At 46.0% G+C, this 15599-nt stretch overlaps 1 protein-coding gene across 1 annotated transcript in view; it reads left to right on the plus strand.

The window, feature by feature from the left end:
- Positions 1-1798: 1798 nt before the first annotated feature.
- LOC125040026 (ubiquitin carboxyl-terminal hydrolase isozyme L3-like) overlaps positions 1799-15599 on the plus strand; it is a 37835-nt gene continuing 24034 nt past the window's right edge. The window contains exons 1-2 of the mRNA XM_047634446.1: positions 1799-1941; positions 3331-3342. Of these exons, the coding sequence (XP_047490402.1) occupies positions 1906-1941; positions 3331-3342 (48 nt within the window). The 5' untranslated portion in view covers positions 1799-1905. The remainder of the gene's footprint in view (positions 1942-3330; positions 3343-15599) is intronic.

Raw genomic sequence — 15599 nt, forward strand, 5'->3', positions numbered from 1 at the left:
AAATCAACATATATATGCTTAGAAGACAGCAAAAGTAACTTTCTAAATATATTTTTTTCTCACAATTATATTCCAACTTCTGCATACAATCTACAAGTACAGCATGGTAATGGCACTGTATTAAGCCTTTACCGCAGCCTCTGCACTTCCTACAAGAGAAAGACCAATAGACCTACATTAAAAATATTGTAGCAAGATTGGGTTTATTGACCTTCCTAGGAATTTATTATCATACCAGGAAGCAGGCCAGCTTCTATTGTGCCAGAATATACGTACTGAGGTGCTTTAGTTCTTTAGTGGGATGCCAACAGGTGTGGAAAGTAAACAAGTCAGTGGTAGGCCAGTGTCTTTGAAACATTTACCAATGCTGAAAAGCTTTTTTTGTTCCATTCTTCAGTCATTATTTGTTTAAATTCTGAACAGCAACCTAACAGAAATAATACAAACAAATAAATCACTACTAATAACACCAACCTGTCAAGTTAAATAATCAAGTCATTACTGACAAACCTATCACACATAAGGAATTTACATGTAATTATAGATTCTCATAACTTCTCATTCTGATCCAAAGATATTAATCGCCTTCCCAATTAAGTGACAAGCTGTCAAAGGCTACTCAATGACTAACAGCTATCTACCGTCAGTCATTTAAACCACTCCCTTTCAATACAGACTAATCCCATAAATCACAATCGGAAAAGTGCTCTCGTTAAAAGCCAAAATATAAAGACAATTTCACACCCGAAAGTTCTTTGCCCTTGACTCTTGAAAGCCACAGTCAAAATTTCCTCTCTAAACGCAAACATGTCCGAAGAACGCCTTTATCCATTAATGTACACGACTCAGGTGATGGAATATGGCTTTAACTAAATCTAGGAAACATAAAAGACGGCCATACCTGTTAGAGCATGTTAAATCACGAAATAACAATCCAAAATCCCTTGCACTGTCCTCCTCCCTTGATGGTCGCTTACACACTGAACGGGAAGGGATCAGCTGATTCTTCGTACATCAGCTGATCCTTGTTTACTTCTTATTTACTCTATCTATTCGTTATAACAATTACCATATGCCTTTGTGCCATGATTTTTTGGTATTGTGTGATTTTTCGGTATTTTCTATGAGTGACGTTTGGTATATTTTGAGGGGAGTGTGAGGAATCTTAGTCACATTTGAGACGTATAGTTACACTTAGGAATGAATGCTTTTCTTTTGAGTTATAAGTCATGGGTGAAAAATTAAAGAGTGCGCAGTCCTAATATATTTTTTTTGCACACATGGGCGGTGAATCATGTATTTGTAAAATGAAGCTTACATACCAAACAGAGTTTTCACAAGTAATTAGCATAAGGAAGCCAAAAGATATCCAGAGGTCTTAGTACCTACCGTAACCCATAGTAGCATATTTCTCAAGTGTAAACAACGTTTCCTGTTTCAGTTTTACTAATACAGAGTTATGGAAAAGAGCACTATAGATAATATTAATCAATCTATATATGTCATATAACTTATAAAAACAATATATTCACCGATGTTGCAAACTGCGAATTATTTCAACAAGGAATTTCTTTGTGCCAGCAACCTCAATTTCGTTCGGTCACTACCTTTTTGTAAAATTACAACTAACGCAAACCATTTTCTGCAAACACCACAAAAACAAATAAATAACTTAACTATCAACACAAGAATCCAAATCCAACAACCAAAGATAAACACAAAATCCCCAAAGCCCTCGAAATGAATCGGCTCGTACCTTAAACCAAAGGAATCGGACACCGGGGAGCATGACAACCGAGTTTGGTAGAATAAGCGACGCCTTCCAGACGCCAGTACGGTGCCGGTCGTCATCGAGAAAAGTCCTTTGTCTCCGCCTTTCACGTCGCCTTTAAAACAACTTCCAACATGGTTCGCTGGCTGCCTCTGGAATCCAACCCCGCGGTATGTCTTGAGACTATTTTGTCAGAATGGACTTAGTGCGTGATTCGCCTTTCCTGGAATGGTCTGCGGGTGTTTTTGAAGTTTTAGTGGGGGATAAATTGCAATTATATTTGGATTTCTCATAAACACGTTTTAAGTTTAAGTAAATTATTCTCGGTACTTTCTTTATGTTGAAAATAAGGCATTGATTTGCAATTATCAATTCGCGTCAAAGGTATTTTACGTGTCCTTACCGCTTACCGTTTTATTATTATTTTTTTCTCTCTTATAAAGATCGATTTTTCGAGAATTCTGCAACTTGGTGCAACATCGATTCCTTTTCTATTGAAGAGAAAATAGTTGAACTTTCCATCAAAAAGAGTTTGAGAGTAAATCAGAATATTTAAGAACGTATTTCAATTATTTATCAAATCATTACCAATCTATTTTGTAGAATTTTTTTTTTATTCCATTTATAATTTGCGCCGTATTATCTGGCCAAATATTTTCGTTCAATAAAAAAAAAAAATCTGTGCAGTAATGCGTGTTTTTTGTTTTGGTTTTTTCTCTCTCCTTATTCACAACAGTCGGTGTAATTTCAAACTAGCTTTTAACCACGAAAATTACTGTTTTATGAGAAGTTAATAAAAACGAACTATTTATAAACGAGCAATTCCATCTATCAAGCGGTAGTTTAGACGCGACGAGGTGGTTTCAAACAAGCAAAACAGAGAAACAAACAAACAAACGCGGCAAACGAGAGAGCATTCCCTTTAATTATGAAAACAAACAAACAAACCATTTTCTTGTAGCCACAACAACCGTTTTTTTTTTTTTTTCCTTTTTCATTTAATTTCATTGTGATCAGTGAAACAAACAAACAAACAAAGCGCACAGAACAACAAACCTCCCTTCAACAATAAAAAAAAAAAATATTAATAACCATCTTTTTGCATTAAATTCCATTATTATAATTATTATTATTATTATTATTTGACTTGAGAAAATAAAACGTAACCAGGGAATTATTGATCTGGAATCGGCCGTCCTCTCGGAAAGCGTTCTAGAATGTTCTCCTATTGCTAGTGGCGTGCTCTGTCTTTCAAAGGGGCTGTTCTTGTTCAATTCTCAATGATTGTTCTGTCTTTGTGCGGTTTTTTTTCGTTTTTTTTTTTTTTTTTGTTCCTGTTTTTTTCTTTTTCTTTGTCATTTCTTTCTATTTATCCTTGTTATCGTTATTATTTTATTTACATATTTGATTTTTATCATCTTTGTTAATTTATTTGTATATATTTTGTATTTATCACATCGTTCTTATTAATCAACTTTATTACCGTTATTATTGTCTTTTGCTCTTTTTTTCCTCATTATTGTACCTTTGCTTATTGTCTTCTTTCTCTTCCTCAACAGGTGATGAACAAGGTGAGAGGCAATACTGGTGGAGAATTCTAGAACACGGAGACAGTGAGTATGGACACGGGAGAGGAATACGTTGCAAATTGCAGATAATTGATAGTTATCGGGTAGAAGGGGCGATTTCTTGTGTGCAAATGACCGGATTGCAAGGTTGCAGGTTCGGTATGCAGTTTGCGAGCTTTTATCTCTTTGTCCTTTGTTTATCATTTTTATGACTTATCCTTTTCCTGGTCTCTTGTTTGCCTTGTGTATTTCTCCTATCTTTCTTCCCTTCATTCCTCCTTCCTTCCTTTTACATCCTTAACATCCCTCCCTCCCTCCCTACCCTCATTTCCTTCGCTCCCTACCTTTCTCTCCTCTTTCCCTCCTTCCCACTATCCTTTTACCCCATCCCCCGGTCTTCCTCTCTCTCCCTTCTACCTTCCTTTCGTCCTCCCCCCCCCCTCCCTCCTCTCCCTCCTTCCTTCCTATCCTCCTCTTCCCTTCCTCCAATCCTCCTTTCGGCCCCCCCCCCCCTCCTTCCTATCCTCCTTTCGCCCCCCCGCCTCCTTCCTATCCTCCTTTCGCCCCCCCCCTCCCTACCTTCTTTTCGTCTCTCCCTCCCTCCTCTCCACCCTCCTACTCTCCCCTCCTACCCTCCCTCCCCTCCACCCTCCTCCAATCCTCCCCTCCCTCCCCTCCCAGGAATGTGGACACAACATTGAGTGCGTACCTTGCCATTCGCGAAGTATGGCGGCATGAATAATGGCGTTTTCCTTCCCATGCCAGTGATACGCATGTTTTTTTTTTTTTTTTTTTTTTTTTTTTTTTTTTTTTACCTCCCCTCCCCCCTTCCCCCCATTTCCCCCATAATGCTGGCTAGGGTGACGTGGAGAAGAGGAAGGGGATAGGAGTAACTTAGGGGTGGAGGAAGGAAGTATGAGGGACATTGGGGGGGGGGGGGGGGAGGTAGGGCTTCATGGGGGATGATGAAGCATGGGTAAGAGGGCCACGGGGGGGGGGGGGAGGAAGGGGATGGGTTTGAGAGAATTGCGAAACTTGTTCGATTTCGAGAATTTCTCCTCCTCTTCTACTTCTTCCTCTTCCTCTTCCCACGCTTCCTTTACTGGTCGACCGGCGCTCCGGCAAAGGCCACCCAAAGATCTCCGCCATACATGTTCTGACAGGCTGGAACACGCAGACGTCGCTGTCCGTTTAGTGTTCATCAGTAACCAGTCCAAGCCAAGGTAAACATGCAGTCGGTCCAAGCTCCTCTCGCTGGATTAAACGTAGAGATGAGTTTGCCTTTGCCGGAGCGTCATTGCTGAGGGCGCGGCGATTTTTGACATGTCATTGCCCCGTCCATCAAAATTGATCGCTGCAGTTTTTGAAGTATATGAATGCGAGTACGACTTGTTCTTGAAAATCACGGCGTGTCTTTTAAACACTGTTTGAAATCATCGTTGCCGCAGTCGGTTTTGATTATGATTTCGGTTGATATGCTGGTGTTAGTTTTCGTATACACGGCTTTCTTCATTGTTATTCGTGAGTTATCTCCCCATTTCTCACTCTTCGCTTCTCTTTCTTTCTTTCTTTCTTTCTTTCTTTCTTTCACTGTCGAGAGAGTGAAGGAGATTGGTAAAGAGAGCTCTCGCCCTTTTTTCACTCTACCTCTCTGCCTTTTACTCCTTTTACTCCTCACACCCTCCCCTACCCTTTATTCCTTACTCTTGCTTTCTCACGCCCTTTCTTCCTCCCTGCCCTCTTTCTCTTTTCATCCTCCTTTTCCTACCCCCTACTCTCTTTACTCTCTACTTTCTTCTTTACTCTCTACTTTCTTCTTTACTCTCTATTTTCTTCTTTACTCTCTACTTTCCTCTTTACTCTCTACTTTCCTCTTTACTCTCTACTTTCCTCTTTACTCTCTACTTTCTTCTTTACTCTCTACTTTCTTCTTTACTCTCTACTTTCCTCTTTCCTCTTTACTCTTTACTCTCTACTTTCCTCTTTACTCTTTACTCTCTTCTTTCTTCCGCTTTCCCCGCTTCTCCTCCTTCCTCTCCTTGCGCACCGTCGCTGCGTGAGTCGCTCTCGGGCTAGACGTAAAGTTGGTGTGTTGCTCACCTATTGCATGCCTCCCCACCCCCATATCGCCTCTCCTTGGCTATCGATCTCCATTCTCTCTCTCTCTCTCTCTCTCTCTCTCTCTCTCTCTCTCTCTCTCTCTCTCTGTCATAATCCTCCCCACAACAAATTCCTGCAAGAGACAGAGGATATAAATAACCATTTCGGCCCAGTTCATTCAGGCCTTTTGCTCAGGTTTAGAGGAAGGGGAGGGTAGAGGAAGAGAGGGGGAAGGGGGGGGGGGGAGTTGTAGTACTCCATGAAGGCACGTGGTGTCTGCTGCTCCTCGCCGCCCCCCCCCCCCTTCCTCCTCCTCCTCCTCCTCTCGCCTTACCTTCCCGGCAAGGAGTGAGATACACGGCCGCATTTTTTGTTTTTTTGTTTGATTTACTTCAATGTGTAAATTGATTTTTTTTTTTTTTTTTATACACGAATCAGTTTGCAGAATAGACCTTTATTGTTTGGGATAAGAACTTGTTTAAATCTTCGATATTTTCATAATAATATTGATGATAAAACAGCGATAGCAATGATAAAAAAGATAATAATAATAAAAAGAAGGATAATGACAATAACTAAGTGATACTGATGATGATAGATTTAAAGAGTTCTCTCCTTCTGGTAGATTGATTGCGTTCTTGGTAAGCGTTTGTGCCAATGCAGAGGAAATTCGCTCGAAGTGCATTCTTGGACGCTGAATTAGTAATGTTTGCCTGCCGTTGTCCGCTAATCGATGCGTTGCTGTGACGTGTTTGTGACGTGTTGTGTCGCTAGGGGAATCGGGTGGATTTATTCGTCTTCGCTCTTTCCTCCTCCCTTTTTCTTCTTTCTTTGTTGGACTATAATTATCCTGCGAGTTCTTTCATCTTCGAGTCTCTCTCTCCGCCTTTTCCTTTAGTTTCTTCTCCATCTCGGTCTCTAGACTCTCGCTATCTATTTATCGTTATCATACGCTTTTCTTTTTCTCCTTGCTCTCTACCCCCCCCCCCCCTGCAGTGGGAGAAGCAAGCACTTAAGTGACGTTCTTAGAGACTTGCATGAGCGATGGTTGTAGTTTTACGAGGGGGGGGGGGGTGCTTGTTCGTTTTGTTAGGTCTATTCTTAGTTTTCTTATATTTATATTCTTAGTTTTCTTATATTTTTTACTTGTCGAATTGGCGTTTTTTGGAAGCACGAGTTAGCCTGTTTTATTTTTTTCCCTGGTTGTGCAAGAGAGAGAGAGAGAGAGAGAGAGAGAGAGAGAGAGAGAGAGAGAGAGAGAGAGAGAGAGAGAGCGCGCGCTCGACTCCCCTACCATGTCGAGAGTAGAGCAGCAGGTGCACGGGCTTTGTGGTGGGGGTTGTCGAGCTAGGGGAGCATGGGGAAAGGGTTGGGGGGGTGGGGGGGGGCTGAGGTTACGTGAGGATCATATCAGTCTGGCTTCACTTGGGGGGGTTCTTTCTCCGGTCTTTCGTCTGTTTCTTTATCTCCTCTCTTTTTTTTAGCTATTATTACTTGTTTTCATGGCTCGAGGTAATGGTCTCGTCTCGAATTCCTTTTCTCATTTTTCTCTCTCGTCTTTAACTTTCTTTTTCTTTTCCTTTTTGCCTCCCTTTTCTTCAATTCCAGTATTTTCTTCCTTACCCGCTTTTCTTTCTGCCCTTATTCAGTTTTCCTCCTCTTTTCCCACCACCACTACCACCACCCACCACCAACACCACCACCCACCACCAACACCACCACCCTCTCCCCTCCAACCCCCTCTCTCTCTCTCTCTCTCTCTCTCTCTCTCTCTCTCTCTCTCTCTCTCTCTCTCTCTCTCTCTCTCTCTCTCTCTCTCTCCTCTCTCTCTCTCTCTCTCTCTCTCTCCCTCTCTCTCTCCCTCTCTCTCTCCCTCTCTCTCTCCCTCTCTCTCTCCCTCTCTCTCTCCCTCTCTCTCTCCCTCTCTCTCTCCCTCTCTCTCTCCCTCTCTCCCTCCCTCTCTCTCTCCCCTCTCTCTCTCCCTCTCTCTCTCCCTCTCTCTCTCCCTCTCTCTCTCCCTCTCTCTCTCCCTCTCTCTCTCCCTCTCTCTCTCCCTCTCTCTCTCCCTCTCTCTCTCCCTCTCTCTCTCCCTCTCTCTCTCCCTCTCTCTCTCCCTCTCTCTCTCCCTCTCTCTCTCCCTCTCTCTCTCCCTCTCTCTCTCCCTCTCTCTCTCCCTCTCTCTCTCCCTCTCTCTCTCCCTCTCTCTCTCCCTCTCTCTCTCCCTCTCTCTCCCCCTCTCTCTCTCCCTCTCTCTCTCCCTCTCTCTCTCCCTCTCTCTCTCCCTCTCTCTCTCCCTCTCTCTCTCCCTCTCTCTCTCCCTCTCTCTCTCTCTCTCTCTCTCTCTCTCTCTCTCTCTCTCTCTCTCTCCTCTCTCTCTCTCTCTCTCTCTCTCTCTCTCTCTCTCTCTCTCTCTCTCTCTCTCTCTCTCTCTCTCTCTCTCTCTCTCTCTCTTCCCCAATCTCCCTCTCCTTCCCAGTCTCACCTCCATCCTCATTCTCTACTCCCAATCACTCCTTTCCCTTCTTTCATCACGATCCTCCATACCTTGTATCCTTCTCCTCGTCTCTCTTCTGCTTCCCATCCGAATCTAAACAAAGCAGACCCGCCATCGATTAAGTGGAGGCACCGGGCCAGTCTGACACGCGCTGGCACTGCGGGGGATGGCACTGTCTACAGGCACTGATCTCCATAGTGTCTGGTGTGGCTGATAAATGGCGACACAATAGGAAGGGGAGGGCGGGGGGGAAGGGGTTGGGTACTTAGGGCAATTTATTATTATTGTTGTTGTATATTGTATTATGTGAAGAAAATGTTCTTTTGAGGGGCTGGCTCGGAATAGCTTTAATGGTTGCTGATCGATTTGGAAGCAAGATATGTGTAAAAAAAAAAGAGAGAGAGAGCTCGATGTTAAGAGCTCGATGTTGTCTAGATCCCCCGCCCCAAAAGGTATGTCTGATTTACCTATCCTTATTTTCATAGTTTTACAGGATTTGCTTGTATTATTTTACTTAAATGTTTATTATTAAGGTTATTTTGCTATTATTATTATTATTACGATTTTTATTTTTATTCTTTATTATCATTGTCGGCGTCATCACTGTAACGAATAATATTACGACTAGAGCTTTATTTCTTTGCTTGTGTAATCTTCGGGCTGGAGAGCCAAGGTTGATAGAGCTTCTGTTGTTTTGTTCGATGTCGTGTATGATAATGAGGTTCTGCAGGCGAGGTGGGTCATGAATAGGCATGATTTGACGATATTTCATTGTGCAACGCTGTGTTTATTACTGTTATCTTTGTTGCTACTGCCAGTGCAATTGGCAGGGTTACAGGTTGGTATTTTGCAGTCGTTACGAAAGCAGTTTTGTATTATTATTACTGTGATTATTCCTGTTTTTTTTCTGTATTATGTTGGTTTGTGAATATATTAGGACGAGACCAGAGACTGGAGGGGAGAGAAATGTGCCTCCCTTATATTTACGTGTGTGTGTATGTATGTAATGTATGTAATCGATAGATAGATAGCTATTTGTTCCTTTTCCATTCTCCCTCTCTCCTTTCATTCCTTTCCCTTCCCCCACCCCTCCCTTTTTTTCTTTCCATTCGTCTGTTCCCTTCTCTCCATTTTCCAGTCCTTTCTATTTCCACTCCTTTCCCCCTGTTTTATTCCTGGTTTAACCTTTTCCTTCCGTTTCACATTTTTGCTCCATTCTCCCCTTTCCCCCCTCCTTCCTCCCCTTTCCCCCCTCCTTCCTCCCCCTCCCCCCTCCCCCCTCCCCCTTTTCTTCTGCCGTTCTTGGGTCCGGTTATATAAAATGTCAGTGTCCGTGTGATCGCCGGCGCCAAAAGGTGAATGGTGACGTCATTGTTTCTCGGGTTCCGGTCTTTTTGTTATTTTGCGTGCGCGGATTTAAGTTCTCTCTCTCTCTCTCTCTCTCTCTCTCTCTCTCTCTCTCTCTCTCTCTCTCTCTCTCTCTCTCTCTCTCTCTCTCTCTCTCTCTCTCCCTTTCTCTCTTTCTCTCTTTTCTTGGACGAGGACTATTGTTGCTTCTTTGGCCTCACTCTCTCCTCTCTTATCCTCCTCTCTTCCTCCACTTGCCTCATTTCCCTCTTCTCTTCTCTTCTCTTCTCTTCTCTTCTCTTCTCTCTCCCCCTGTTCCTCTCTCTGGCTCTCCCTTTTATCCATCCTTTCCTCTTCCTCGAAGCGAGAGAGAAATGGAAGTGGGGGAGATGAGAGGAAATCGAAGGAAATCGCGATCGTCATCTGAACCGATTAATTTGTCTTATCTGCCTCGGTGGGAAGGGAAGAGGAGGGGATGGGAGTGGGGTGGGGGGTGGGGGTGGGCGCCTGCCGGATTATTCATTTGTATCTTTATTTGTTTGTTTGTTTGTGGTTTGTTTATTTGGTGGGGTCCTTTCGTATTATCGATATTTCCCCCCAGTTTTGATTTTTTTTTTTTTATGGTATGTTGATTTTTGAAATTTTGTACATTTCTTGATTATTTTTATTTCCTTTTTTTCAAGTTTTGTCGTTGATAAGGAGAGGATTCAGTGGCTTGTTTGTTTGGTCGCTTTTACTGCAAATTGCCTCTCTTGGTAAACGGGTGACTCCTCCCCCCCCCCCCTTTCCCCCTTCGTATTTCTGCTTCTTGACTGCGATTTTTTTTTTTTCCCATTTACTTTTTCTTTTTTTCTATTTTGGTTTTTCTTGTTACTTCCTTTTTTATCTTTCTTTTTATAAGGCGCGAACCGTTTTGGGAAAGGCGAGGATGCAGTTCGGAAGTTTGGACGCGAAGTGGGGCTCTGTCGTTGGTGTGAGAACGATAAGATTTTTGTTTCATCGTGATTTTTTTTTTTTTTTTTAGTATTCGTTTCTAATTTATATTTTGGTACTTTGCAATTGTCGGCGAAAGGAATGCATTTGCACTTTGTTTTTGTTTTAATGATTATGATTTTTTTCTCTCTCCCGGCCCGGAAAATTCCGATGGGTTTCATGGGAATGTGGAAGGGAGGAAGGGAATGAAGGAATGAATTAATTAATGAAGGAATGAATTAATTAATTAATGAAGGAATGAATTAATTAATTAATGAAGGAAGGAATGAATGAATGAAGGAATGAATGAAGGAAGGAATGAATGAAGGAAGGAAGGAATGAATGAAGGAAGGAAGGAATGAAGGAAGGAAGGAATGAAGGAAGGAAGGAATGAAGGAATGAAGGAAGGAAGGAATGAAGGAAGGAAGGAATGAAGGAATGAAGGAATGAAGGAAGGAAGGAAGGAAGGAAGGAATGAAGGAAGGAAGGAAGGAATGAAGGAAGGAAGGAAGGAATGAAGGAAGGAAGGAAGGAATGAAGGAAGGAAGGAAGGAATGAAGGAAGGAATGAAGGAAGGAAGGAATGAAGGAATGAAGGAAGGAAGGAATGAAGGAAGGAAGGAATGAAGGAAGGAAGGAATGAAGGAAGGAATGAAGGAATGAATGAAGGAAGGAAGGAAGGAAGGAAGGAATCGAGGTATAACCAAATTCACTCTCCCTCCCTCCCCCCCCCCCTCCTCCCTCACCCCTTCTTCCCCTTGCCCCCCTTCGGTCCGCCAATTCCTCCGCATTCCGCCCCGTACCTAGAGCCTCCCGAACGAGCGACACGCCCGCCCTACGCCCTACGCCCTCGCAAGATATCGATTCGTTTGTCAAAAGCTTCTTTCGTGGTTATATAAGAATTTGCGATTGAGTTCGTGTGCTTGGTATGGCTTGTTTATTATTTTGTAATTCTCGTGTATTACTCTGTTGTATATTATTTGTTGTACTAACTTTCGCTGGGCGGTTGTGGTTGTGGTTTAAGAGTATGAATGTTCAACTCTTTCTTCTCCCCCATTCCTTCTCCTTTCCTATCCCCCCTTTCCAACCTATTTCCCTTCCTCCGTCACCCTTTACCTACCCTCCCTCCCTCCCTCTTCCTCCGTCACCCTTTACCTACCCTCCCTCCCTCCCTCTTCCTCCGTCACCCTTTACCTACCCTCCCTCCCTCCCTCTTCCTCCGTCACCCTTTACCTACCCTCCCTCCCTCCCTCTTCCTCCGTCACCCTTTACCTACCCTCCCTCCCTCCCTCTTCCTCCGTCACCCTTTACCTACCCTCCCTCCCTCCCTCTTCCTCCGTCACCCTTTACCTACCCTCCTCCCTCCCTCCCTCTTCCTCCGTCACCCTTTACCTACCCTCCCTCCCTCCCTCTTCCTCCGTCACCCTTTACCTACCCTCCCTCCCTCCCTCTTCCTCCGTCACCCTTTACCTACCCTCCCTCCCTCCCTCTTCCTCCGTCACCCTTTACCTACCCTCCCTCCCTCCCTCTTCCTCCGTCACCCTTTACCTACCCTCCCTCCCTCCCTCTTCCTCCGTTACCCTTTACCTACCCTCCCTCCCTCCCTCTTCCTCCGTCACCCTTTACCTACCCTCCCTCCCTCCCTCTTCCTCCGTCACCCTTTACCTACCCTCCCTCCCTCCCTCCCTCTTCCTCCGTCACCCTTTACCTACCCTCCCTCCCTCCCTCCCTCTTCCTCCGTCACCCTTTACCTACCCTCCCTCCCTCCCTCCCTCTTCCTCCGTCACCCTTTACCTACCCTCCCTCCCTCCCTCCCTCTTCCTCCGTCACCCTTTACCTACCCTCCCTCCCTCCCTCCCTCTTCCTCCGTCACCCTTTACCTACCCTCCCTCCCTCCCTCCCTCTTCCTCCGTCACCCTTTACCTACCCTCCCTCCCTCCCTCCCTCTTCCTCCGTCACCCTTTACCTACCCTCCCTCCCTCCCTCCCTCTTCCTCCGTCACCCTTTACCTACCCTCCCTCCCTCCCTCCCTCTTCCTCCGTCACCCTTTACCTACCCTCCCTCCCTCCCTCCTTCTTCCTCCGTCACCCTTTACCTACCCTCCCTCCCTCCCTCTTCCCCCGTCACCCTTTACCTACCCTCCCTCCCTCCCTCTTCCTCCGTCACCCTTTACCTACCCTCCCTCCCTCCCTCTTCCTCCGTCACCCTTTACCTCCCCTCCCTCCCTCCCTCTTCCTCTGTCACCCTTTACCTACCCTCCCTCCCTCCCTCCCTCCCTCTTCCTCCGTCACCCTTTACCTACCCTCCCTCCTCCCTCCCTCCCTCTTCCTCCGTCACCCTTTACCTACCCTCCCTCCCTCCCTCCCTCCCTCTTCCTCCGTCACCCTTTACCTACCCTCCCTCCCTCCCTCCCTCCCTCTTCCTCCGTCACCCTTTACCTACCCTCCCTCCCTCCCTCCCTCCCTCTTCCTCCGTCACCCTTTACCTACCCTCCCTCCCTCCCTCCCTCCCTCTTCCTCCGTCACCCTTTACCTACCCTCCCTCCCTCCCTCCCTCCCTCTTCCTCCGTCACCCTTTACCTACCCTCCCTCCCTCCCTCCCTCCCTCTTCCTCCGTCACCCTTTACCTACCCTCCCTCCCTCCCTCCCTCCCTCTTCCTCCGTCACCCTTTACCTACCCTCCCTCCCTCCCTCCCTCCCTCTTCCTCCGTCACCCTTTACCTACCCTCCCTCCCTCCCTCCCTCCCTCTTCCTCCGTCACCCTTTACCTACCCTCCCTCCCTCCCTCCCTCCCTCTTCCTCCGTCACCCTTTACCTACCCTCCCTCCCTCCCTCCCTCCCTCTTCCTCCGTCACCCTTTACCTACCCTCCCTCCCTCCCTCCCTCCCTCTTCCTCCGTCACCCTTTACCTACCCTCCCTCCCTCCCTCCCTCCCTCTTCCTCCGTCACCCTTTACCTACCCTCCCTCCCTCCCTCCCTCCCTCTTCCTCCGTCACCCTTTACCTACCCTCCCTCCCTCCCTCCCTCCCTCTTCCTCCGTCACCCTTTACCTACCCTCCCTCCCTCCCTCCCTCCCTCTTCCTCCGTCACCCTTTACCTACCCTCCCTCCCTCCCTCCCTCCCTCTTCCTCCGTCACCCTTTACCTACCCTCCCTCCCTCCCTCCCTCCCTCTTCCTCCGTCACCCTTTACCTACCCTCCCTCCCTCCCTCCCTCCCTCTTCCTCCGTCACCCTTACCCTCCCTCCCTAATTCCCACCCCCATTCCATGAGAATCAATACACGCAGTTATGCCGCGGTTGACGATTGAGACGAGCAGGTGTTTTCATGGGCGCCACTGGAGGGGGGGGGGGGGGTGATATGGGTTTTGCTTGTTGCGGAAGGCGTGGTGGGAAGGGAGGGAGGGGGGGAGGGGGGAGGGAACTTTGTATGAGGTATTTCTGCTTTTTCTGTTTGATTAGTTTATTTTTTTTTCTCTCTCTCTCTCTCTCTCTCTCTCTCTCTCTCTCTGATTTATTATCACTCATAATGTTTCAAGAGCAACAAATATGGTATTGAATAACCTTTTTTAACTTTTTTTTTGTCGTCGAAGGCCAACAGGTGTCGGTAAGATCTTGTGTATTTGTCACTGTTTATTCAAGTAATGAAATTTTGTGTGTCCTATATTGGTGTTTTTTTGTTTTGTTTTTTTTCAGACACGAAAAATGAGAAGAAATTAAAGTTTATATGATAGACTGAAAGAAAGTTCTGCGGTTATTTATTAGTATTTGTATTCGGAAAACCGATAGGTTTATTGATAGGCAGGATACAAGTGTATCTATTTTTATTCATCTATGTCTAATTTATTTATATATTTGTTTTGTTTATTACCCGTTACCTCTGGCTTCTGAATTACGCAAGGAACGTCTCGGTCCGTTTTGAAGAATGGCCGAGCCGCGTTGCATTTCGCGGTCCGATAATGACCGTCGTTTTGCATATCGGAGGCGCGTTATTGCCAGCAGCAATCACAGTGGCGTCGGTGATGCAAGCGTGATTGCGTCATCGGCCAGGAATGTCATGGAGCCAGGTGCGCGTTCGACGGCAGTTGGGCGCTGCGGTTGCGTCGCCGGGATTTTTTTAAGGGCGGGGGGGGGGGGTGTATTTTACAGGGTGTTGCTTTGCGTAGTCGTCCTCCTTCCTCCGTCCTTCTTAGTCTTGTTTCTCCCTCCGTCCTTCGCCCTATCCCCCCCCCCCATCCCTCCTACCACTTCTTTCCCCCCCTTTTCCCTGCCAATTCCTCTTCTTCCTCCTTCCTGTCTTCCTGTCCTTCTTTTCATTCCCTGCCTTCCTCCCTCCTCTTCCTCCCTCCTCTTCCTCCCTCCTCTTCCTCCCTCCTCTTCCTCCCTCCTCTTCCTCCCTCCTCTTCCTCCCTCCTCTTCCTCCCTCCTCTTCCTCCCTCCTCTTCCTCCCTCCTCTTCCTCCCTCCTCTTCCTCCCTCCTCTTCCTCCCTCCTCTTCCTCCCTCCTCTTCCTCCCTCCTCTTCCTCCCTCCTCTTCCTCCCTCCTCTTCCTCCCTCTTTCCCTTTCATTTCCCTCCTATGGCAGTTTGTACCCAAAGAGACACTTGACGAAATCCTCTTAGGGTTTCCAGGTCGGACCGCTTATTTAGGCAGCAAGCGCTCCTAATTGGTTTGTTGTACGCATTCCAGTGACCGCATTTACCCAGCCATATTGGGGTGGGGGGGGGGGGGTGTTAAACCAAGCCATGCGGGCCGACACGCGAGTTGCAGGGGGCGCCGCTTCGTGCCTCTGCCTTGCCTTGCGTTGGGCGTGATTCGAGAGATCTCGTGCTCTTTTTTTTATGGTTTTGATTAGTATTATTGTTTATTATTATTATTGTTTTTGTTTACTATTGATTTTTATTGTTAATGTTTATTTTTATTTGTTTTTCTTGTTTTAGGATGATTTTTGTTGTGTAGATAAACAGAGGGATAGATGGATGTATTGATCCCCCCCCCCCCATGATGAGTCGTATGTTTGTCATTTTTCTTGTCTGGCTCATGTGCTTGTTTTATGGGCTTTTACCCGCCGGTGGAAATGGGTTTTGACACCCCTGGGATACTGCTCGTGTGCGCGTGTACGTGTAGAAATGGGTGCGATATATTTTTCTTTCTTCTTCCTGAATCCCATTTTATTCTTTCTTTCATTTTCCCCCTTTTCTTTCCTCTTTACATGGTTATCTTTCTTCGTCTGTTTTTTTAATTTTATTTCTTGTTTATATTTAAATACCTCCCCCCCCCCTTCATTTCATTTCAACCCTTAATCTCTGTTGATTTCTTCGTAGCCTTTCGTTTGTTCTGGTTTATCATGTGT

Source organism: Penaeus chinensis, chromosome 28, assembly GCF_019202785.1.
Source record: "Penaeus chinensis breed Huanghai No. 1 chromosome 28, ASM1920278v2, whole genome shotgun sequence".
NCBI classification, from domain to species: Eukaryota; Metazoa; Arthropoda; class Malacostraca; order Decapoda; family Penaeidae; genus Penaeus; species Penaeus chinensis.